The sequence below is a fragment of the Salvelinus namaycush genome, chromosome 3, assembly GCF_016432855.1.
Source record: "Salvelinus namaycush isolate Seneca chromosome 3, SaNama_1.0, whole genome shotgun sequence".
Lineage (NCBI taxonomy): Eukaryota > Metazoa > Chordata > Actinopteri > Salmoniformes > Salmonidae > Salvelinus > Salvelinus namaycush.
Genome location: NC_052309.1, coordinates 61349775 through 61374981, shown reverse-complemented (window position 1 = coordinate 61374981; position 25207 = coordinate 61349775). Strand labels below are relative to the sequence as shown.

The window sequence follows — 25207 nt, the reverse complement described above, 5'->3', positions numbered from 1 at the left end:
AACACACGACGGTCCAGGTTGTCTCTTTTGCAGTCACGCTGTATAGATTGCTATGTTATAATAATGTAGTTCCTGAGACACTACACACTTCTCCAGGTTTTGTGAGATCTGAGGTCTTCCAATCAACCAATTTAATCAACCAATCAACACTTGAGTCTCACCACTGTTATATGGATCAGCCTTGATCTGTCGAGGGGAGGGGTGTTGCTGTTGTTGGATGATGTGCTGTGCTTTGGCGGAGGCCTGCATTGACCCCTTGTGTTGCCCTGCAGCGGCCTGCCTGTCTGAGTGACCCGTCTGCTGTGCCACCGGCCCCTGGGAGGGGTAACCCATCTGGGCATGCTGCTGCAGGTGGCGGGCTACTTGGTGCGGGGGTAGGATCTGACGCGATGGGGGGATGGGCTTGGACTGGGGCTGGGGGGGCTGGACTGAGAGCTGGGGGGGCTGAAGAGAGGAGGTCTGGGAGGGCTGGACCTAGGATAGGAGGATACAATCAATTTAATGTCCCAGAGGGCAAATTTTACCAAGACACAGTGACTGTATAAGAAATAAACAATGTACATTACACACACAACATAAACAATACAAATATTATATACACATTATGTGTACCCAAAGAAGAGTAGCTGCTGCTTCTGCAAAAGATAAAAGGGATCCAAATAAACTAGGGCTGACCCCATTTAGTTGACTGGCCGATTGGTTGGTCGATAGAATAAACAAAATCTGTCGACCAATAGCCTAACAGTTTATTTTCATGGTGCACAAGACACCCGTCTGATTTGCGCCCGTCTCGGTGGACTAATCCACTCTAAGACATATGTATATGGTTATATTATGTACAAATAATGGTGCAATCTAATATTATTTTATAACAAATGCGCTTTCCCCCGCGTTGGATACGGTCACTGTCCGCGGTTTTTGAAACAATCTTTAGTGAAACGTAGAATTGCAGTGGTGGAAAAAGTATCCAATTTTCAAACTTGAGTAGAAGTAAAGACACCTTAAAAGATAATAAGTAAAAGTCACCCAGTAAAATACTGATTGAGTTAGTCTAAAAGTAGTTGGTTTTAAATGTACTTAAGTATCAAAAGTAAAAGTCTAAATCATTTAAAATGTCTTATATTAAGCAAACCAGAAAACACGATTTTTTTTTTTTTTTTTTTTTAAATGTACAGATAGCCAGGGACACAGTTGAACACTCAGACATAATTCAAAGACGAAACATGTGTGTTTAGGGAGTCTGCCAGATCAGAGGCTGTAGGGAGGACCAGGGATGTTCTCTTGATAAGTGCGTGAATTAGACAATATTCCTGTTCTGCTAAGCATTCAAAATGTAATGAGTACTTTTGGGTGTCAGGGAAAATATAATGTACTTCTTACTCCTTACTTTCTTTAGGAATGTAGTAGAGTAAAAGTTGTCAAAAAATATAAATAGTAAAGTACAGATACCCCAAAAAACTACTTAAGTAGTACTTTAAAGTATTTTTACTTTACACCACTGGTAAATTGTATGTTTTCATATTTAAAAAAAACAATTCCAGCCAGAATAACCTACTGTTTTTGGCGAACTCTGATAATACTAGTTCCCTACGAATCGACATCCCTGTGTTTTGAGAGAAATGTCTGAGTTTGACAGGTGTTGCTCACAGGTTGCGGAAGAAAACAATAACTGATTCGATAAATTGAACGAAGTACCGAAATGCATCAACTTTCACAGTGAATGATTTTGTAGAAATGGATTGAATATTGCCAAATACATCAGTACAAAATAAATGTGCCTATTTAATGTAACCCTTGCTGTTAATAGACGTAAACGTTTGGAAATAAGTTGACTTTCGCATCCATAGCCTTAAAAATGCATCTCTAGTGCACTGTTTAGCTCACATCTGAAGGCTGGGAGGCATTTAGGACGTCTACTGCGGATTGCTAAAATATCCAAATGATTATGATCACACTTCCTCAATTTAAATTTTATGACGACACTATACCAAAAAATGGTTTGGTATGGTTTAGAAACTTGGGAGTTAAAAACAAAGCTCGAGTTAATAGTGTAGCCCTGTTATCGCCTGGGCTTCCGTCATAACTCTCAATTTATCATTTAATAAAAATATATATATAATTACGGGAGTTTGGAAAAAAGTAATCCCGTCTGAATTGTCCTGTGGAATAATGGACATTCTGGAGTAATAATTACGTAACCAAAATTGTCTAGTAATAGAAGCCCCCTGCGAATAGGGCTTAGCCTAATTGTCTAAGCAAATTGAGGAGATAGCAAACCCCAACTTAATTAGGTCTATAAATCAATAGTCTAACTTAAATGTGCCTGGCTTTATAAATCATCCACATGTACAATACCAGTCAAAAGTTTGGACTTACTCATTCAAGGGTTTTTCTTAATTTTTTACTAGACATCAAAACTATGAAATAACACATATGGAATCATATTTTTGAGATTCTTCAAAGTAATCTCCCTTTGCATTCACAGCTTTACACGCTCTTCCCATTCTCTCAACCAGCTTCATGAGGTAGTCACCTTGAATGCATTTCAATTAACAGGTGTGCCTTGTTAAAAGTTCATTTGTGGAATTTCTTTCCTCAATGCGTTTGAGCCAATCAGCTGTGTTGTGACAAGGTAGGGGTGGTATACAAAAGACAGCCCTATTTGGTAAAAGACCAAGTCCATATTATGGCAAGAACAGCTCAAATAAGCAAAGACAAATGACCGTCCATCATTACTTTAAGACGTGAAGGTCAGACAATCCTGAAATTTGAAAGTTTCTTCAAGTGCAGTCGCATAAACCATCAAGTGCTACGTTGAAGCTGTCTCTCAAGAGGACCACCACAGGAAAGGAAGACCCAGAGTAACCTCTGCTGCAGAGTATAAGTTCATTAGAGTTAACTGTACCTCAGATTGCAGCCCAAATAAATGCTTCAGAGTTCAAGTAACAGACATCTCAACATCAACTATTCAGAGGAGACTGCGTGAATCAGGCCTTCATGGTCGAATTTCTGCAAAGAAACCACTACTAAAGGACACCAATTATAAGAAACTAGCTTGCGCCAAAAAACACAAGCAATTGACATTAGACCGGTGGAAATCTGTCCTTTGGTCTGATGAGTGCAAATTTGAAATTTTTGGTTCCAACCTCCGTGTCTTTGTGAGACACAGAGTAGGTAAATGGATGATCTCCGCAAGTGTGGTTCCCACCATGATGCATGGGGAGGGGAGGTAATGGTGTGGTGGTGCTTTGCTGGTGAATTCAAGGCACACTTAACCAGCATGGCTACCACAGCATTCTGCAGCGATACCCCATCCCATCTGGTTTGTACTTAGTGGGACTATCATTTGTTTTTGAACAGAACAATGACCCAACACACCTCCACAGTGTGTAAGGGCTATTTGACCAAGAAAGAGAGTGATGGAGTGCTGCATCAGATCACCTGGCCTCCACAATCCCCGACCTCAACCCAATTGAGATGGTTTGGGATGAGTCGGACCGCAGAGTGAAGGAAAAGCAGCCAACAAGTGTTCAGCATATGTGGGAACTCCTTCAAGACCGTTGGAAAAGCATTCCAGATGAAGCTGGTTGAGAGAATGCCAAGTGTGTGCAAAGCTGTCAAGGCAAAGGGTGGCTCATTTGAAGAAACTAAAATGTATTTCTATTTGTTTAACACTAGTGGTTACTACATGATTCCATGTGTTATTTCATAGTTTTGATGTCTCCACTATTATTCTACAATGTAGAAAAATAGTAAAATAAATAAAAACCCTTGAATGAGTAGGTGTATCCAAACTTTGGACTGGTACTGTATCTAAAGAAATAAGACAGATCTTGCTTCTGTTGCCTGTGAGTGTTTAATAGCCTACTGATTACGTGAGCACCAAGCCTCATGAAACGGGCAAAATGTTGGATAAAGCAATTTCATAGATTTGGCCGTTTTTAATCTTTGTTATGCTGTAATAAAGGCTTTACCATTTCTGTTACCAACAGACTGGTATTACTTATTGTTTACCCTGTTCCAAACAGGAAGAAAAATGATATTGTAATCTTACAGCACCTGTTGGTCACACATAATATACACGCAGCTCTCGCTCCTATACCCTCCTTTCGCTTGATCTCATTATTACAATAATTATTATGATCATCATTATAATAAGTAATGTCGTGATTATTAGTAGGCTTTGTAGAGTAGCCTTGTACAACCACCATCGAGCTGTAGGCCTAACAGCGCGTCCTGTTCAGTCTTATTACCGTAACTTAAGGCCTATATTTCAATATATAGTCTAATGTATCAATCAATTATTTATTCGTTCATGCCATCACACAGCATAAGAGACGTTCATGCTTTGAAATGCAATCAAGCATTTTAGTTTTAAAACAAAGGGGCTTTGAATAATTAGCCTAAACAAGAAATAAACCGCAATTCACCAATGCATGCAACTGCTTTTATTCTGCTGTAATAAAGGCTTTAAATAAATAAAAATATTAGTTAGAACAGACTCTCTGGTACACTTATTTGTGTTGTTTACACTGTTCCAAATGGTCAGAAAAAAAGTATAAAATAATCTGTTTGACACACACACTACTCACGCAACGCTTGCTCCTATACCCTCCTTTTTCTTGATCTCCAGTAGGTTCCACAACCAAGTCAAATGTCTTCCACTGATCTGACTTCCCCTTTCCCTCCTGAGCAACCAGTAAACATTCACCCGGTTCAAGTTAATTTTTCACGTCCTCCGCATCCATTTCTCTGTCGACATTACCGTGTTGGGAGTTTATTATCACCAATTCATTGATGTGATTATTATAGGCTATAGGTCAGGCTCTATTGGTCACATGCATGCATGCGGTGCTTACATGTTTCACGTAAAGAGAGCAGGGGTTGAGGGAATAGGGAATGTTTTTCCTAAACAAATGAGGGATTTCGGTAACAGAACTTCTCAGTCAGAAACAAGTTAAGAAACTAAATGGCTGTAATGATGTTGCAGCTTCAGCACGGACAGCGCAATAAACACTTGCTGGGCTGTCTTTCGCTGCAGTAGGGAGGAGAGCGAGACAACGTGCGCCAGTCACACAGGCACTCACTGTCTTTAAAGAGGCTGATGGTCACACTGTGTTGAGTCATTTGTGTCTTAATTATTTAATCAAACAGTGTGCTTAAAGCATCAGACAAGCTCAGTGCATATGTAGTTAGTTTTATTCAAACACATAGGTTGTGTCTGCCTATATATGGAAAAATAGGTTTAAACGTTTCAACCAATGGATTGAACATGTCGACTCTCGGTCGACCAATATTATTATTTTTTGTCGGGAGCAGCCCTAAAATAAACATATTACACACATCAACATATACACAATACAGACCTGTACAGACTGCAGGAGGGGAGCCTGGTTCTGTTGTTGGCGAACCTGGAGAGACTGCATGATCTGCTGGGGATTGTGTGGTTGCTGGCCAGGTCTTCCCTGGCTCTGTCCCTGCTGCAGGTAGAGATGCATCTGGGGTAAGGGTGGAATCACCTCCTCATCGTCCTCCAGGAGCATCTGGGGGGGCTGGGAGGACAGCAGGCCCTGAGGGGTGAGGGTGGGAGGGGACAAGGGCCGCTGCTGCAGGGACTGAGGGGGGGTGGGGTGGAGGATGTGGGGTGGGAGGTGGTGCTGGGGTGGAGGGGCTTGTGGCTGAAGCTGTTGTTGTTGTTGTTGGGATGGCTGGGGCGGTGGTTGCTGCTGCTGGGGGGGTTTGGGAGGTAGAGCTGCTGCCCTGTGGCTGGGTCGAGACGGCTGCTGGGGCAAGGCATTGTGCAAAGCTACAGGTGAAGAGGAGGAAGGTAAACAATGACAAAATGTGGTTAGGAGTCAGGATGTAAACATCACAATGAAAAAAGTCAAAAGGACAGCCTAGTTAATCTAATCCTAGGTCAATAAATGCTTAGGATAATTTTTTTAGGAAGCCTTCGGGTAACAAGGAACCGATTTATTGCAGAACTGGGTGCAGAAAGTATTTTCTTTCAAATACTTTGTTTGCGTTGGATCGATCCCGCCCAGTGCACCAGATGGGTGGCGTTAGCACATTCTGGACTATTCCATTGGCCCCATTACGCCAGGCAAGCTCAATCAACCACAACTCAAATATTAGAAAAAAATACAAAAAGACTATCTGGCAGGTGTGGCTCGAAGAGGCCGGGACTTACCTGGGTTAGGGTTGGGGAGGATGGGGTGCTGGTTGAGAAATGGGTGCGTCTCCGGGGACACGGGCCCTGGTGCGGAATGAGCGTTGAGGTGGGGGGGCACGGCAGGCGACGAGGAGTGGTGGTGCTGGGACAGGTGCATGAGGGGCTGCTGGCCGAAGTGGGGCAGCGAATCAAACGTGTTCTCCAGCAGCTGGGAGGACTCCAACGCCGTGACCGTTACCTAGACATTACACACAAGCGCAATCATACACTGAACTTCACTGCTGCACTTTTCAGTGATGCCAAATGCTTTTTTAATCAGCTGTGTAGTCCCGCTGTACAGTCACCATCCCTATCAAATCGTATTGATCGCATACACATATTTAGCAGATGTTATTGCGGGTGTAGTGAAATGCCCCAAAATATATGTTATGTATATCATCTTGCCGTTAAAAACAGACAACCAAATGCTATCATGTCATATCTTTAGGACCACATATGAAATAAGCATTCGAGCTGTGTTTCTATCCTGGATAATTGATCATGTATGTAATGTTAAGTACCTTAAATAAATCCTGCACTTGTCTTTTCCTACTAGCACTGACTTTGCTGAGGGAAAATGTACTTAGGACTGTGATGTGGTTATCTGAATGACCAAAATGTTAAATATGTTGTCGTCTCCGGCTGGAGCAGCCTACTACTTTTAGTTATCTAATAAATCAATCAATCAAATCTTACCGGGGGAGGAGGGGCCATGTAGGTGGCGGGGGAGGGGTTATGTTGCTGTTGCTTCAGGTGAATGCTGGGCTGTAGGACAGGAGCCTGGGCGTGAGGGTGGCCCTGGGGGAACGGACCAGCTCCAGACATGGCATGGTGGAGATGGGGCTTCTTCCCTTCGTTGGTCCCGTGGCCTTTCTTCTGTTTCTGTTTAGGAGCCACTCCTGACAAGAGAAGGGCGAGAGGAGATCCTGACTACTGAACGAAGCTTTCGTCTATCAATTCTGAATACGTGATAAAAATCTGTTGTTTAAACACAGCCACAATGTGAGCTAGTCAAATATTCAAGTATTGACCATGGTATACGCATGAGGTAAATAACGAGGCACGTGTGAAATACCTCAATGCTACGCTTCAAACCAAAGAAGATAATAAAGGCGTAAAAAAAACATTTGAGGAGTGAAATGAGAAGGGCTTGCAGCGTGTCCCTACCCTTCTCCTCATCACTGTCTGAGGAGCTGGAGTCGCTGCTGTCCGAGTCAGAGGAGGAGCTGGCCTTGGTCTTGGCGGCCGTCATGGCCTCCATGGTCTTCTCTGCCACTATAGGAGAGGGAAGCATGTGACTCGACATCTTCTCAAGACAAACTATCTTCCACTAACATGTAAGGTCAATATAACACACTGCATTGCTCAAAGTTAAAGGAAACCACTTGGTAAAACAATATATATATTTTTTTTTTAAGTGTGACCTATGAGCTAGAGGAAAGCTGTGGAAAAGTTATCTTAACAATACCTCGTTATTCATGTTTGTAACTGTAATTTTGGGATTAATTTGAATTAATGATGCAACATTATTCAATTACAAGTGATTTGTAGGGGGTCGGGAGTTTCTGTTTGGCCACAGGGGGAGGCAAAGATACGCATGTTGAGACTCACCAGGAACCTTCTTCTTGTTCTTGCGGAGGCACGACGACACGTATCTCTCCAGCTCTCTCAGCGTGGACGGCTTGAGCGTCTCAAAGTCGATCTCGATCTCGTCGGGGTTGGAGTTCTTCAGCGAGGGCTCTCTGGACTGGATGATGTGGACCACACGACCCAGCTTGTCGCCGGGCAGCTTGTTGATGTCCAGACTCAGCTGCCTCTTCTCCTCGTACGACATGGGCTTACCCTTCTCCCCGGGGGCTCCGGCTGCAGCCGGGTCCTCCTCCAGGCCCTCCCCCAAGCCAGACACGGGCTGCAGAGCTGGGGGCTGCAGCGCTGCCTGATGGCCCAGGGCTGCAGAGCGGTTGTTCTTCACCGCACCTCCCTCCTTCTTACTGCAAGATCAGAGCAGAATATATAAACCATCAGTACTATTTCAACTGGAAGAGAATAACCTTTCTATTCCAATGTCCAAACAAGCATACTACTTCGAAAGAAGTAGTGAATTCTAAGTAGTATGCCAGTATATGGGACATTGTAATGTAGCCACAGTAACATAACATCTCCGTGAAATGCAGAAAGAGCCCAAGGCAGAGGGAGAAAACAAATCATGTTACCACACTTGCCGTGGAAATGAGACAGAAGCTTATAAAAACAACAACAAAACAGGTTCATGAAGTAATTTGACAAAGGCAATCAAGCGCTTTGAGGTCAGCAACGTTTATAACCTGTCAATACAATCCATGCGCTCAGCAAATTCTGTGTCCTCTTGTAAATGTCACAGGTCCTGACTTCTGTACTAATGCCACACCTAAGACAGAAATTCCCGTAGCTGTGTATTGTACCGTGTATAGACTGATGGAGAACCAGGCCAGTGCAGTACAGAGGGGTATACAACAAACCAGGATCAATGAGCTAGCCAGCTAACTTTAATAAGCAACCAGGAAATAACTCTTGGTTTTCTGGTAAATTTGATTTAATTTGTTTTATCAATTCGACCATGCCCATTTGAAGCTCCTCTTAAAATAATAATAATAATAATATCAAAATAGTCAGGAAAGTTAGCCGGCTTACTCCTTGGTCCTGCTTTGTAGCATACCCCTCTTCTCAGCTGGGCTCAGTAGTGTGAAAAAGCTAGTATCGTTCCTACCTGGGTTTCTTGGTCTTCTTGGGCAGGAGCTCCTTGTTGTTGTTGTTGCTGCTGCTGCTGTTGTTGTTGTTCTTGGTCTTCTTGGGGAACTGAATGGCCGGCTCCGGGATCTCCTCCACCGCTCCTTTCCTTTTGTGCTTGTCTTTCTTCTTCTCCTTCTCTTTCCTCTTTGGTTTGCTGGCCTGTGGCTGCGAGAGGGCCGCCAGCTGCTCATGGACAGCTTTGAGCTGAAACAGACAGACAGGAAACCCAACGGTCAAAAAACAATGGATAGGCATTGACTGGAAGTTACCAAATATCCCAGGGGCTCAGAAATGACACAGCACCCCTCATCCACCCTCAGGGATTCAATTACATTTTAAACAACTTTATTTATCCATCAAATGTATCACAAATGGATGTTATTAGTGCCAACAAAGAAAAATGAGGAAGATGATAGTTATGAGGGGGTTATGGTTCATTACAATAATGTATGATGAATAGAGATGTCAGAGAAGCTGGAATCCCTCAATCCAATCCTATTTGCATTCAATGATGTCATTTCGGTCTTTCCTCACCTGTTCCTGTAGCTCGGCCAGTCTCTGGGCTCTCTCCTCCTCCAAGTCGTTCGTGGACGATTCCGACTCCGATGACGAATCACTGGAGCTGTCCGAGGAGGAAGCGGGGTGTTTGACCGAGGAGGCGGGACCTAGGATGGAGGAGGCGGGGTTTAGGATGGGCGGCGGCTGGGACTTGATGATGGGGGCAGAGGACTGGAGCAGCGCGGGGGCAGGAGCCGAAGCCAGCGTCTCCTCGGGCTCATCTGGCATCTTGGCAAAGCGCATCTCAAACACGTCCTGTTGGAGAGAGAGAGGACATACTCAGTATCAGAGTCTGGATAGAGAACAGAACTGGGTGGTGTTCAATAGGGCGCACCGCAGCAAAACTAGTTGCAATGGATAAGCAAACATCGGTGTTCAGGAACTGGTAGTACCTATGAATTTCACTCGGTTTCAAAACGTATTCTCCTTACTGAACAACCCTGATTTAAAAAACATCTACTGCAACAGTAAAACATTAACACGGCAAATAGTTTAGCAAACAGGTACATGAAAAGGCGTAAGCTCATGTGGGCATTTGTTATGAAATCGATTTTTGTGACATCTATCTTGTATATATATATACATACACCTTGCATGTGTATCTGTCACGCGTGAATGCTACCATTTAAATATTTACAATATATCTTTATGTTGCCAGACTTAAGATCCTTCTGGAACATTTAAGTAATGAAATGGAATTCTGAGGGTGTTATTATTAACCGTGTCAGAAGTGTTATTACCTGTAGTTTGCGTGCCATAGCCACCACCTCGTGGTCGGGTGGGTTGTACTTGTAGCAGTTGGAGAACATTAACCGCACGTCGGCGGCAAACTCCTGGGCGTCTCTGTACTGCCGGTTGTCCAGCTTCACCTACAAACACATCACCACATGTCAACCACAAAACCACGTCGCAATGTTGGAATCCTTTTCGAGAGGACTAGGGAATCCCTTAGAGAGCTACACTCCTTCAGGCTTTCTTTCCAACCCTAACCCAACATAGGGCTCTGGTCGAAAGTAGTGTACTATATATAGGGAAAAGGGTGCAATTTGGGACGCAGCCATAATAGTGTTCCGTTCAAACCCACCTTGACGGTGGCAAGGTCCATGGGGTGTTTGATGATGTCGTGATAGTCGTGCAGCCCCAGCATGTCCACGTCGACTGGCTTGTAGAAGGGCCAGGCGTAGGCCGCGTGCTTCTTATGTAACATGTCTCGGACCAAGCTGGAGCAGTACCGTAGCTGCTCCTGCTGCTTGGGGCTATGAGCCCCTACCCCTGGTCCTACGGTTCCCCCTAGACCGAGACCTATCCCGAGGCCCAGGTGGTGCTGGGAGTCCGGAGCCTCCTTCTTGAGAAGCTTGGTGGGCCTGGCGCTTTCTCGCCGCGGCAGCGTCTTGCCCGACTTGGACTCGGCTGGAGAAGACTCGCTCAGCTGGTCGTTGGCCGTGGGGGTGGTCGTGTCGGCTTTCCTTTTCTGGCTCTTTCTCTGCTGGAATGGGGGAAGGGAGGAGGGGGATAGAGAAATGAGGGGCACAGGGAGAGGGACAGAAAGGGGACGGAGAAGAGGCAGAGTATGAGAGGAGAATGTGATCGTTTTAGATCAGATACTTAAGGTAATACACATCGTACTTTTGTCAAAAGCATTCTGAACTGCGATTGATTGAGCTTCCCTGGTGCAATGGAACCAATGGAGTAGCCCTAAAAGTGCAAACCCTGCCCATTTGGCACTCCAGAGAGGTTCAATTAAATGCTCAAAGTATTTGAAGGAACACAAATACTATTTGAATCAAGGGTCATTCCTTATGCATCGAATGGAAGAAAACAGATTGAAACAGGGAGGAACCACCTCGAAACTCTCATTCTCATTTTCCATTTTGCGCTATAAATGAACATGACCCAGTTCTGTAAGCAATATACCCAGCACCCTCCCCATGCATGCCAAACCCTACATCCTACTCACTTTGGCCATGGGCACGGGGTTCTGCAGTATGGGGGCGGTGCTCTGAATGGACGTGGGGGGCAGGGTGGTCTGGGTGGGGGGAGGAGGCACGGAGGTCATGATAGGGAGCTTAGGAGGGGCCTGGAGGGGCAGGTCCGACGGGCCCAGTGAGTAGGGGGCCCCGAGCTGTGGCGCGTGGGCATGGGTGTGGACAGGTAGCGTTGGGGGCACGCGGGAGGGCAGGGCCTGCATGAGTGGCTGAGGTGGTAGAGATGGAGGCCCCTGGTCCTGGGTCTGTTGCTGCACTGGTGGTCCTCTGGTCTGGGGGCCTGGGGAGTGGCTGGAGAAGCCCCGTGTCTGGGGGGTGGTGGAAGGAGAATCCATAGTCGGGCCTGGCTTCAAGTTCAGACCTGGGAGGGTGAGACACACAGAGACAGAACAATGCATGGATGAATGAATGAAATTGAATAAGTACAATAATTCTAAGATGTCAATTAAATGATATCCAGCTCAGGGCTCGAGCTATGCATTTGGTTTTTTAACTTGCAATTAAGTGGCTAAATGTCAAGATCAAGCTTCTTGGTTACAGCAGAGACATTCAACCCCCTCCTGGATAGAGATCTAGGGCCCTATAAAATCTACATTGAACTTAGTAGGGAATCAACTAAATGTATTGAAAATGAAGCAATTAGCCCAAGTCTACCATAAGACATGAACAGAATGCATAATTGATTCGCATATCCTGCAACTTTCTGAAGAGGCAAGGAGAATTCCCTGTCTGTGTATGTACAGAGCGCGCGTCTACCACTTTGTGCAGCTGTTAGCATTGTGCTAATGAAAGGTCTTCTGGTAGATGGAAAGGCTTTCCCAAAAAACCTTCTCAATTAAGCATTAACTACAAAGTAGCCTCTGCCTACCTGGCAGAATGATATCATGATTATTTGCATCAATCCAGTGGATATTTGTTTTGCAAACCATACCAACACAGCTAAAAACAGCCTCTTGCTGGTGTGCACTGGAATTAAAAAGGGGTACTACACCCAAACAATTTACTTTCTCAAATTTTGCCCAGACCTCAAGTGGTCTCCTGATGTGGTTAAAAAATGTAAAATACAACTTCATATTCATCATCTCCAGCACCACCGCAACATCAACATGTGAAAAGTGTGCATTTCTATTAGAGGTCGACCGATTAATCGGCATGGCATGGCCGATTAATTAGGGCCGATTTTTAAAAAGTTTTCATAATCGGTAATCTGCATTTTTGGACACCGATTATGGCCAATTACATTGCACTCCGCGAGGAGACTGCGTGGCAGGCTGACCACCTGTTACGTGAGTGCAGCAAGGAGCCAAGGTAAGTTGCTAGCTAGCATTAAACTTATCTTATAAAAAACAAATCAATCTTCACATAATCACTAGTTAACTACACATGGTTGACGATATTACTAGTTTAACTAGCTTGTCCTGCGTTGCATATAATCAATGCAGTGCCTGTTCATTTATCATCGAATCACAGCCTACTTAGCCAAATGGGTGATGATTTAACAAAAGCGCATTTGTGAAAAAAGCACAATCGTTGCACCAATGTACCTAACCATAAACATCAATGCCTTTCTTAAAATCAATACACAGAAGTATATATTTTTTAAACCTGCATATTTAGTTAAAAGAAATTCATGTTAACAGGCAATATTAACTTGGCAAATTGTGTCACTTCTCTTGCGTTCATTGCACGCAGAGTCAGGGTATATGCAACAGTTTGGGCCGCCTGGCTCGTTGAGAACTAATTTGCCAGACTTTTACATAACAATGACATAACATTGAAGGTTGTGCAATGTAACAGCAATATTTAGACTTAGGGTTGCCGCCCGTTCGATAAAATACAGAACGGTTCCGTATTTCACTGAAAGAATAAACATTTTGTTTTCGAAATGATAGTTTCCGGATTTGACCATATTAATGACCTAAGACTCGTATTTCTGTGTGTTTATTATATTATAATTAAGTCTATGATTTGATAGATCACTCTGACTGAGCGGTGGTAGGCAGCAGCTCGCTCGTAAGCATTCATTCAAACTTAACTGAGTTTGCCAGCAGCTCTTAGCAATGCTTGATTCACAGCACTGTTTATGACTTCAAGCCCATCTACTCCAGAGATTAGGCTGGCAATACTAAAGTGCCTATTAGAACATCCAATAGTCAAAGGTATACGAAATACAAATGGTATAGAGAAATAGTCGACGCGTCATAATTCCTATAATAACTACAACCTAAAACTTCTTAACTGGGAATATTGAACTACCAGCTTTCATATGTTCTCATGTTCTGAGCAAGGAACTTAAACGTTAGCTTTCTTACATGGCACATATTGCACTTTTACTTTCTTCTCCAACACTGTTTTTGAATTATTTAAACCAAATTGAGCATGTTACATTATTTGTTTGAGACTAAATAGATTTTATTTATGTATTATATGAAGTTAAAATAAAAGTGTTCATTGTTCATTCAGTACTGTTGTAATTGTCATTATTACAAATATATATATATTTTTTAAAAATCAGCATCGTCTTTTTTTGGTCCTCCAGTAATCGGTATCGGTGTTGAAAAATACTAAATCGGTCGACCTCTAAGTGTTTACAATCACATCGTTGTGCATCATGTGATTTCAACCAATTATGAGTAGGCATTGCATACTAATTGTCTCCTAATGTCATTGGAAACACTTACCTCCCTGTATCTTTTTACTACAAAACATAGAAACGTGTTGTTGATATTGGGGTGGTGCTGGGGATAATGAATGAAAGGAAGAAAATAAGACATTTCCCTTTAAGCATTGATGTGGGGGGGGGGACAGAACTAAAATGAGAAAACATAATTTGGGAACAAATAAAACGGAATGAGGCAAAAACATTTAATGGATTTTATAGGGCCCTAAAGATCCTGGTTGCCTAAATAGTTTTGTGCGTATAAATAATGAAATATGATTTATTTTTCAATTGCACCCCTTGTGTGCACTTACGGTAATACCGTGTACCCGGTATGGTACAAAAACGGTATGACAGTACAAAAATGTGGATACCGCCCAACCCTAAATTGAATTAATTTAAATGTATTTTGGTGCCAGTTGGCAACCCATCCCTTATGGGATTAATTGACACAAACATTATGATGATTCACAGCGATAATTCTTCCTTTTATTTAGTTTGAAAATTAGAGGTTGCTCACTTGAAACACAACATAAAAAAAATCAAAAAGAGATGACAAAAGACAACTTCCAGCAACTATGGTGGACGTGTAACCTGGCCAGCACAGGACAGTTCAGTAGTGTGAAAAGGGTATTGGAAACCCCAGGCCAGGGGTGTGTACTTGTTTCAGTGTGTGCCTGTGTGTGCGTGTGTGTGTGTGCGTGCGTGCGTGCGGTACCCTACCTCCTTCCCGTCGGCCCCGGCCTCGTCCCTTGCCGGTCATGACAGCAATCTCCGTCTCGTCCTGGGGCATCTCAGTAATCTTCTGGAGAAACATCTTCTCCAGCTGCTCAGCCATTAACACTATGTCATCTCCAGGCTGCAGGCATGAGCATACAGACACTCCATGTTAATTCAGTACCAGAAACCAAAGCCTAGACATACCTAGGACCTAGACGTGCACAGACCTAGCACTACCTAGGACCCACACATACATTTATCTAGCACTACCTAGGAAAAAGCATCCATTCTAAAACAGTGTCCATTCTAAAAGTAAGCTAAACTCTAAATATATGTCTCTGACTCTAACTATATGGTCATGAAATTAACCACCTCGTTCAAATTGTCAGAGTTAGCGGTTCCAAGCCCTTTCTATAGATTATATTTCTATGGTGGTGGTTGACAGCAGCTACGGTGCATTACTGCATCGTTACCTTGTTGTAAATGTAGCAGTTGGTGAACATGGTGTTGAAGTCTTGAATACATTCTTGGGCGTTCCAGTAGTAGCTGTTCTCAAGTCGCTTCTTGATTGTTCCCATATCCATAGGAACTTTAATAATCTTGTAGTAGTCCTGAAATGTTTAAGTATAATTCAATTAAAACAGGACAGTCACAGACAGAGGAATCTGCCAAGTGTGCATGTTGGGTGCTTGGGTGGCATGGCCACACACAGAAACACTACTAGAATCAATAATAAACTCAATACTCCTTGCAAAAAAAAAGCTCTTTGGGGTGCACAGTTGTAAGGGTGTGACCTAGAAAAGGGAAAACCAGCACTCACTGGAAATAGTATAGACTGTTCTCTCTGCTACCGCACGGCAAGAGGAACCAGTGCACAAAGTCAGGAACCAACAGGACCCTGAACAGCTTCTACCCCCAAGCCGTAAGACAACTAAACAAGACTGCTAAATAGCTAATCAAATGGCTCCCCGGAATACCTGCATTTACCCTTTTTTGCACCAACTGTCATGCACACACTGGACTCTACTCACAGACATACCAACACACACACACACACACAATCTGACACCACACACACTCCCCACATACACTTCTGCTACTGTGTATCTATCCTGTTGCATAGTCACACCTACCTACACTCTGGCCAGTTTATTAGGTATACCACCCCATTCATGGAAATGGTTTGCTCCTGCAGATGGTAGGTGATGTGGCCGTGGATCGCTATATAAAGCAGGCAGGCAGACAGGCGTCCAGTTACTTGTTTGATTGAACGTTAGAATGGGCAAAACGAGTGACCTAAGCAACTAAGAGCGTGGCATGATCGTCGGTGCCAGGCGAGCCGGTTCTAGTACCTCAGAAACGTCCTGTCTCCTGGGCTTTTCAAGCACGACTGTGTCTAGGGTTTACAGAGAATGGTGCGACAAACAAAAAACATCCAGTCAGCGGCAGTCCTGTGGGTGAAAACAGCTTGTTGATGAGAGAGGTCAAAGGAGAATGGCAAGAATGGTGCAAGCTAACAGGCGGGCCACAAACAGGCAAATAATAGTGCAGTACAACGGTGGTGTGCAGAACGGCATCTCAGAACGCACAACTCGTCGATCCTTGTCACGGATAGGCTATTGCAGCAGACGACCACACCGTGTTCCGCTCCAATCAGTTAAAAACAGGAAGAAGCTGCTCCAGTGGGTACGCAATCACCAACACTGGACTACCTAAGTGGAAAAACATTGCCTGGTCCGACAAATACCGATTCCTGTTGCGTCATGCTGATGGCAGAGTCAGAATTTGGTGTAAGCAGCATGAGTCCACAGCCCCACCCTGCCTGGTGTCAACGGTACAGGCTGGTGCCGGTGGTGTAACGGTGTAGGGCATGTTTTCCTGGCAGATGTTCGGTCACTTGATACCAATTGAGCAACGAGTCCACGCCCCAAAGAATTCATGATGTTCCGGAGGTAAAAGAGAATCTGAACCGGTACTAGATGGTATCCCTAATAAACTGGTCACTGAGTGCATATGCACATAGCTACGTTAATTACCTTGTATACCGACTCAGTACTGGTACCCCCTGTATATAGCCATGTTATTTTGACTCAACGTTTCGCGTTCTTCATTGTGCATTTTTTCCTCGTTTCACTATCACGGCTCTGGCCCAACCCTTCTGTATCTGGGACCAAAACGGCCAGAACGTGTTCCCATTTTATAACATGCCAGGGAGAAAAGCAAACCCGGACTCATAGTAGAGAAGAAACACTGAGTGTGGCGTTTGGTCAGAGCGATGTGGATGAGTAGTCAGGATAGAAGTCTAAAGCAGGGTTCTCCAACCCTGTTGCTGGAGAATTACCATCCTGTAGGTACACTTCAACCCAAACCTGCTCTAAAAGACTATTTAGTGAATTCAACTTTTAAATTAATGAAACTTCCAAAGACTATTTTCAGGTCGTTTGTTTCTCCTTTTCTAGTCCACATAGCGTGACACCAGCCAGCCAGAAAGCCAACCATACAAACACACTACTCACCGGCAGGTTGAGTTTGACGGCGTCGACAGGTGCCTGGAAGGGCCAGGAGAAGTGGTGCTTCCACAGGGTCTTCAGCACCGCCTTGAGCAGGTACTGCAGCTGGTTGGTCTGCCGCTTGGGCTGCAACGGGTTGATGTACTCTGGGGGCGGTGGGTTAAACTCTGGCACGGTGGGTACGTAGGTGGAGGGCTGGGGATGCCCCCCCTGGCTGCTGCTACTGCTGCCTGACGAAGACATCTGCACTGTGGTTGCATCCAGGCCGTCCCCCATTCTTGCGGAGGTGACTGGGGGCGCGGGCACAGGGGCCGGAGCAGGGGTAAGGGTTGGGGCGGCGGTGGCCGCGGGACACCAGTTGTTCAGTCTCGACGGCGGCGCGGACGACTCCACTGAGAGAGCACCGCTGATTCCATTGCACTCCTCACTAGCCTCTCTAGGAAAAGAGGGGGGGACCGACAGACAGTCATTAGCATCTTTGTCAGACATATAGGGTTGCAAAGCTCCCGCTAATTTACCAGTTACTGGAATCTTCAGTAATTTTGGTAAGTAACATGTAATCTATGGCAATCTATGGTAACTTTGGTCATTTATACTTGAATAACTTTTTCATATATTGTATACATTTTTCTATCTGTGTCCATATTGTCCATGAGCTTCTAGTGGATAGACCGTATGGTTCAACAGAAAATAGCCTAATAATGATAAAAGTATATAAATCAACAATGGCATTATCAATTAACTCTGCAACTCTTCCAACTGTCTTTTTGTTCACAACTGCCATCGGGTTGGCCCTAAAACATGTACAAAGACAGACATAATAAAATTTATATTTAGGCTAATAATTCAGCTGTCTAAAAAAAATATATAATAAAAATTATTATATTTGTTGTTGTTTTTTAAAGACATGCGAGCCATATAGGGGGCCAGAGATAATTACAGACGCCTGTGATAATCTGAAGTTCCCAAAAAGGCCACTAGATGTCATATGATAAAATATATTCCTTGAAAGTTAACAAAATTCTGGTAGATTACTGGTAAACTACTAATATACCCTGCCCTTTGCAACCCTAGACATATCACAACACTTTTTAAATCATCAGCATCGTATCATAATTATCACCACCCGAGTCTGTTCTTCAACTTATCGTCATTTTACTTCGTCACCCATAAACCCAAAGCTGTAAAACACATCGAGGAAGGTTTATGAACGTTTCATTTCAACATCCTCTGACCTGTGCCCCGGCTTCAGAAATATAAAATCAATTAAAAAAAGGAAGCGTGGTGACATTTTACATCAGCTAATAACTGACTTTCTTTGTATCCCACATCTTAATATATACACGCTGTGGGGTGACTCATGTTTCAGAGGTTGGATAGTCAGACTGCATGACACTGCTACAGCTGCTAAACTCCTAAAGGCAAGGGATGTAACGATTCACCAATACGCAAACATAGGATACATTGCCCCCCCCCACCGATATTGTGGTGGTAGATACCTAGTCTCCTTTATGGCTCAGCTGCTTACATAGTTATTTCTCACACACACACACACACACACACACACACACACACACACACACACACACACACACACACACACACACACACACACACACACACACACACACACACACACACACACACACACACACACACACACACACACACACACACACACACACACACACACACACACACACACACGTCAGTCTGCTCAGAGGCCCAGCTCATGAGCTCCATCAGCAGCAGATTTGACTTTAGAATGGAAAATGTATGTGTTTATGCAACAAATGTCAGTCCATCGAAACATATCACATCAAATCACGTCGCACAAAACTCATTTCAAACTAAGACGTATTGTTCCTGTATCGTATCCCATGCATCTAGAAACATATCGAATCATCTTGAAAGGGAAAGATGCACATCCCTACTAAAGGCCCATTAAAGGCAGACAGGGCTCGACGGCAGCGCCACATGAAGGCTGTGGTAAATGGTAATAGTTACAGGGTTGATGGAGAGGCAAAGAAGAGAGAAGGCTCTGTATACTGTAGCATGGGCAACGAGAGGTCACACTACCACATCAGACCAGGGGCCGTACGTATCAAGCATCTCAGAGAACTAGGAGTGCTGATTTAGGATCAGTTTTTCCTTTAAGATTACAATAAATAAGATTTGGCCTACATGGACAGGGGGACCTTATCCTAGATCAGCACTCCCACACAACATTACCCGTCAGATTATAATGAGGGACGGACACAGACAGGGGAGGGCAGGGAGAGCAGCGTTCTCCAGCAGAGGCAACCTAAAGGTCACACTACCACACAATACAACCCCCCTACCAAGAACCACACACACACACCGACCCACCAACGCTTCAGTATGTGCAGTTTGCGGGTGGAGTACTGTGGTTTCCTATATGTTTTTGGATTTCCCCATTCTACTCAGCGTGTGACTTTTACCCACATCAAGACTACACCGATAAAACAAAAACCTGGTATTCCATGGGAACTCAACAGTTAGAGCAAAGTTAGACAACTGAGGTCGTAGCCTATAATTCAAAAAGTAAGCTATTTCATCTAACATATCCAGGAAATGAATAATTTATATTTTGATGTGCAACCTGTCAAACTAGGATCCAGAATTATCAGATACAGTGTTGCCTCTTCAGAGAACTTACTGAATCTTTGTGCATATTGACCTAGGCTATATTATTCACAACCTGAGCAAGTGGGAACTCAAAACACTTTGCTAGATTGCCAACTCTAAATATGATAGCGTTGCTATATAGCCATGTAGGCTAATTGATTGATCTATCAGTAAATGTAGGCTAATGTCCTCCAAAAACGTCCCAGCGCTAGGCCTAGGCTACTTGGTAGGCTTATTCACTGCCAATGGCGCGCTCCGCGGGCACTTCAAAACCATAGGCTACTACACCCTACTGCGGTTGTAAAGTGGTGCCATGAACTCTTAATATTGAGGTGAGAAATAAATTATATACTCACAGAAAGCTAAACTCAGCAAAAAAAGAAACGTCCTCTCACTGTCAACTGCGTTTATTTTCAGCAAACTTAACATGTGTAAATATTTGTATGACCATAACAAGATTCAACAACTGAGACATAAACTGAACAAGTTCCACAGACATGTGACTAACATAAATGGAATAATGTGTCCCTGAACAAAGGGGGGGTCAGTCAGTATCTGGTGTGGCCACCAGCTGCATTAAGTACTGCAGTGCATCTCCTCTTCATGGACTGCACCAGTTTTGCCAGTTCTTGCTGTGAGATGTTACCCCACTCTTCCATCAAGGCACCTGTAAGTTCCCAGACATTTCTGGGGGGAATGGCCCTAGCCCTCACCCGCCGATCCAACAGGTCCCAGACGTGCTCGATGGGATTGAGATCCAGGCTCTTCGCTGGCCATAACAGAACACTGACATTCCTGTCTCGCAGGAAATCACGGCACAGAATGAGCAGTATGGCTGGTGGCATTGTCATGCTGGAGGGTCATGTCAGGATGAGCCTGCAGGAAGGGTAATACATGAGGGAGGATGTCTTCCCTGTAACGCACAGCGTTGAGATTGCCTGCAATGACAGAAAGCTCAGTCCGATGATACTGTGACACACCGCCCAAGACTATGAAGGATCCTCCACCTCCAAATCGATCCCGCTCCAGAGTACAGGCCTCGGTGTAACGCTCATTCCTTCAACGATAAACGCGAATCCGGCCATCAACCCTGGTGAGACAAAACCGCAACTCGTCAGTGAAGAGCACTTTTTGCCAGTTCTGTCTGGTCCAGCGACTGTGGGTTTGTGCCCATAGGCGACGTTGTTGCCGGTGATGTCTGGTGAGGACCTGCCTTACAACAGGCCTACAAGCACTCAGTCCAGCCTCTCTCAGCCTATTGTGGACAGTCTGAGCACTGATGGAGGGAATGTGTAACTTGGTGTAACTGGTGTAACTTGGGCAATTGTTGCCATCCTGTACCTGTCCCGCAGGTGTGATGTTCGGCTGTACCGATCCTATGCAGGTGTTTTTACACGTGGTCTGCCACCGTCGAGGACGATCAGCTGTCCGCCCTTCCTCCCTGTAACGCTGTCTTAGGCATCTCACGGTACAAACATTGCAATTTATTGCCCTGGCCACATGTGCAGTCCTCATGCCTCCTTGCAGCATGTCTAAGGCACGTTCACGCAGATGAGCAGGGACCCTGGGCATCTTTCTTTTGGTATTTTTCAGAGTCAGTAGAAAGGCCTCTTTAGTGTCCTAAGTTTTCATAACTGTGACCTTAATTGTCTACCGTCTGTAAGCTGTTAGTGTCTTAACGACCATTCCACAGGTGCATATTCATTCATTTTTTATGGTTCATTGAACAAGCATGGGAAACAGTGTTTAAACCCTTTACAATTAAGATCTGTGAAGTTATTTGGATTTTTACGAATGATCTTTGAAAGACAGGGTCCTGAAAAAGGGACGTTTCTTTTTTTCTTTTTTTTTTTAATATACAAGGATTTTTTTAGATTGGAGGAAATGGCAGTATCAAGTGTACAAAAAAGCAATAATCTCTGAGTCCAAGGGGGGAGACAGGGGGACAGCCCTCCAGTTCTCCCCCCTGGCCCATCATAAAAAAAGGCTTTGTCTATATCTGTCAGGGTTAATTACATTTCAATACCTGTAAATTCAAGGACTATACTGAAACGCCAGTTCCAAATCTGGTTTACTTTCTGAATGGAACTGAAATTGACCCAACCCTCTGTGTGTGTGTGTGTGTGTGTGTGTGTGTGTGTGTGTGTGTGTGTGTGTGTGTGTGTGTGTGTGTGATCAGAGGTGGGTTAGAAGTTAGCCATCGCTGGGGTTTTGGCAGGGCCTGTGTGTGTCTGTAATGGTTTATGCGGGTCCCTGGTAAGACACAGACTATCCCATTCCTTGGAAGTCTCTGGAGTGTTTCAGGATGTGGGAGGTTTTGTGTGGGTGTGTGTGGTACGTTTGGCATCATCTGGCTGCTGGTGGAACACAGTGTTCCCATGCCGCCTCTCGCCTCCTCTCCCCCAGGCTACTACGTCACAAGGGCAGTGTGTTGGAGACAGAGTACAAAGACACAGCAATGTGTAGAAATCTGACCAACCACAAAGTATTGATCATGAGGGATTCTCGTTTAAAACTCTGGCCAGTCACACACACACACCAGTGTACGGATCTCGCTCAACTAACTACATTCCTGATGAGTCAACCTTTCTGAGTTAGCAGTTAAGCAAGCACATGATCGCTGCCTAGGCCTCCCTGGAGGAAACACACCCATACACTGACTGACCTCTGTCTGGGATGATAACAGGAGAGAGGAATTTTAACTTGTCTGCTACCTGCCCACTCGGGTCAAAGCACCGGCCAAAACAGTTGTTGAACGTTTCTTATAGCAGAGTACAGACTAGAGGTCGACCGATTATGATTTTTTCAACGCCGATACCGATTATTGGAGGACCAAAAAAGCCGGTACCGATTAATCAGCCGATTTTTATAATGGCAATTAGAACAATACTGAATGAACACTTAATATAATACATCAATAAAATCAATTTAGCCTCAAATAATTAATGAAACATGTTCAATTTGTTTAAATAATGCAAAAACAAAGTGTTGGAGAAGAAAGTAAAAGTGCAATATGTGCCATGTAAAAAAGCTAACGTTTAAGTTCCTTGCTCAGAACATGAGAACATATGAAAGCTGGTGGTTCCTTTTAACATGAGTCTTCAATATTGACAGGTAAGAAGTTTCAGGTTGTAGTTATTATAGGAATTATAGGACTATTTCTCTCTATACGATTTGTATTTCATATACCTTTGACTATTGGATGTTCTATTAGGCACTTTAGTATTGCCAGTGTAACAGTATAGCTTCCGTCCCTCTCCTTGCTCCTACCTGGGCTCAAACCAGGAACAGATCGACAACAGCCACCCTCGAAGCAGCGTTACCCATGCAGAGCAAGGGGAACAACTACTCCAAGTGTCAGAGCGAGTGATGTTTGAAACGCTATTAGCGCGCACCCTGCTAACTAGCTAGCCATTTCACATCGGTTACACCAGCCTAATCTCGGGAGTTGATAGGCTTGAAGTCATAAACAGCGCAATAGCCGCTGGGAAACGCATGAAAGTGCTGTTTGAATGAATGCTTACGAGCCTGCTGCTGCCTACCATCGCTCAGTCAGACTGCTCTATCAAATCATAGACTTAATTGTAACATAATAACACACAGAAATACGAGCCTTTGGTCATTAAAATGGTTGAATCCGGAAACTATCATTTCGAAAACAAAACGTTTATTCTTTCAGTGAAATACAGAACCGTTCCGTATTTTATCTAACGGATGGCATCCCTAAGTCTAAATATTGCTGTTACATTGTACAACCTTGAATGTTATGTCATAATTATGTACAATTCTGGCAAATTAATTATGGCCTTTGTTAGGAATAAATGGACTTCACACAGTTCGCAATGAGCCAGGCGGCAATGAGCCAGGCCCAAACTGCTGCATATACCGTGACTGCTTGCACGGAACGCAAGAGAAGTGACACAATTTCCGTAATTATAAGAAATTCATGTTAGCAGGCAATATTCACTTCTTGACGCTAGGGGTCAGATTTTCTATTTAAATTTTTTAAATAACGTTCCCAAGGTAAACGGACTATTTCTCAGGTCCAGATCGTAGAATATGCATATAAATTTACAGATTAGGATAGAAAACACTCCAAAGTTTCCAAAACTGTCAAAATATTGTCTGTGAGTATAACAAAACTGATTCTGCAGGCGAAAACCTGAGGAAATCCAACACGGAAGTGATTTTTTTTAATTTTAATTTATCTGTGTTTTCTTGCCCGTCTTTCTTCCATTTAAAGGGGTATCAACCAGATTCATTTTCCAATGGCTTCCTCGGGCTGTGACCAGGCTTTAGACATAGTTTCAGGCTTTTATTTTTGAAAAATGAGCGAGATTTTTCAAAACTAGTCAGGTGTCCTTTGATTAGTTCCTGTGCACGAGAGGGGTAGCTCTCCATTTTCTTTCTCTCTTTTATTGAATAGGTTACGGTCGAAATATTATCGATTATGTTTGTTAAAAACAACCTGAGGATTGATTATAAAAAACATTTGACATGTTTCTACGAACATTACGGATACTTTTTGGAAAATTCCAAAAAGTATCCGTAATGTTTGGTTTTGGTTTTCTGAACATTTGGTTTTCTGAACATAACGCGCAACCCAAAAGGCGTTTTTTTTGTTATAAAAGTAATATTTATCGAATAACTGGGAGTCTCGTGAGTGCAAACATCCGAAGATTATCAAAGGTAAGCGATTAATTTTATTGCTTTTCTGACTTTCGTGACCATGCTAATTTGGGGCTAGCTGTTCTAGCATTGATTGATACACTCACAAAAGCTTGGATTGCTTTCGCTGCAAAGCATATTTTCAAAATCTGACACGATAGGTGGATTAACAACAAGCTAAGCTGTGTTTTTGTATATTTCACTTGTGATTGCATGATTATAAATATTTGTAGTAATATTTTGCTCCCTGCAATTCAGCGGGATAAAAAAAACTCTGAAGTTTCTAAAACGGTTTGAATGATGTCTGTGAGTATAACAGAACTCATATGGCAGGTGAAAACCTGAGAAAAATCCAACCAGGAAGTGGGAAATCTGAGGATTGTAGTTTTTCAAAGCTTAATAGACAGTGTCTATGGGGTTAAGTTGCACTTCCTAAGGCCTCCACTAGATGTCAACCGTCTTTAGAAACTTGTTTCAG

At 43.7% G+C, this 25207-nt stretch overlaps 1 protein-coding gene across 4 annotated transcripts in view; it reads right to left on the bottom strand.

Moving 5' to 3' along the window:
• Positions 1–25207, bottom strand: part of LOC120034251 (bromodomain-containing protein 4-like) — a 63869-nt gene that overhangs the window by 9807 nt on the left and 28855 nt on the right. For all 4 annotated transcript variants that reach the window (XM_038980771.1, XM_038980753.1, XM_038980762.1 and 1 more), the window contains 14 exons: positions 17419–17848; positions 15376–15513; positions 14906–15041; positions 11496–11884; positions 10623–11024; positions 10279–10407; positions 9515–9793; positions 8958–9184; positions 7823–8202; positions 7379–7486; positions 6908–7110; positions 6191–6410; positions 5367–5806; positions 162–474 (listed from right to left, as the gene is read on the bottom strand). In XM_038980771.1, the coding sequence (XP_038836699.1) occupies positions 162–474; positions 5367–5806; positions 6191–6410; positions 6908–7110; positions 7379–7486; positions 7823–8202; positions 8958–9184; positions 9515–9793; positions 10279–10407; positions 10623–11024; positions 11496–11884; positions 14906–15041; positions 15376–15513; positions 17419–17688 (3634 nt within the window). In that variant the 5' untranslated portion in view covers positions 17689–17848. The remainder of the gene's footprint in view (positions 1–161; positions 475–5366; positions 5807–6190; positions 6411–6907; positions 7111–7378; positions 7487–7822; positions 8203–8957; positions 9185–9514; positions 9794–10278; positions 10408–10622; positions 11025–11495; positions 11885–14905; positions 15042–15375; positions 15514–17418; positions 17849–25207) is intronic.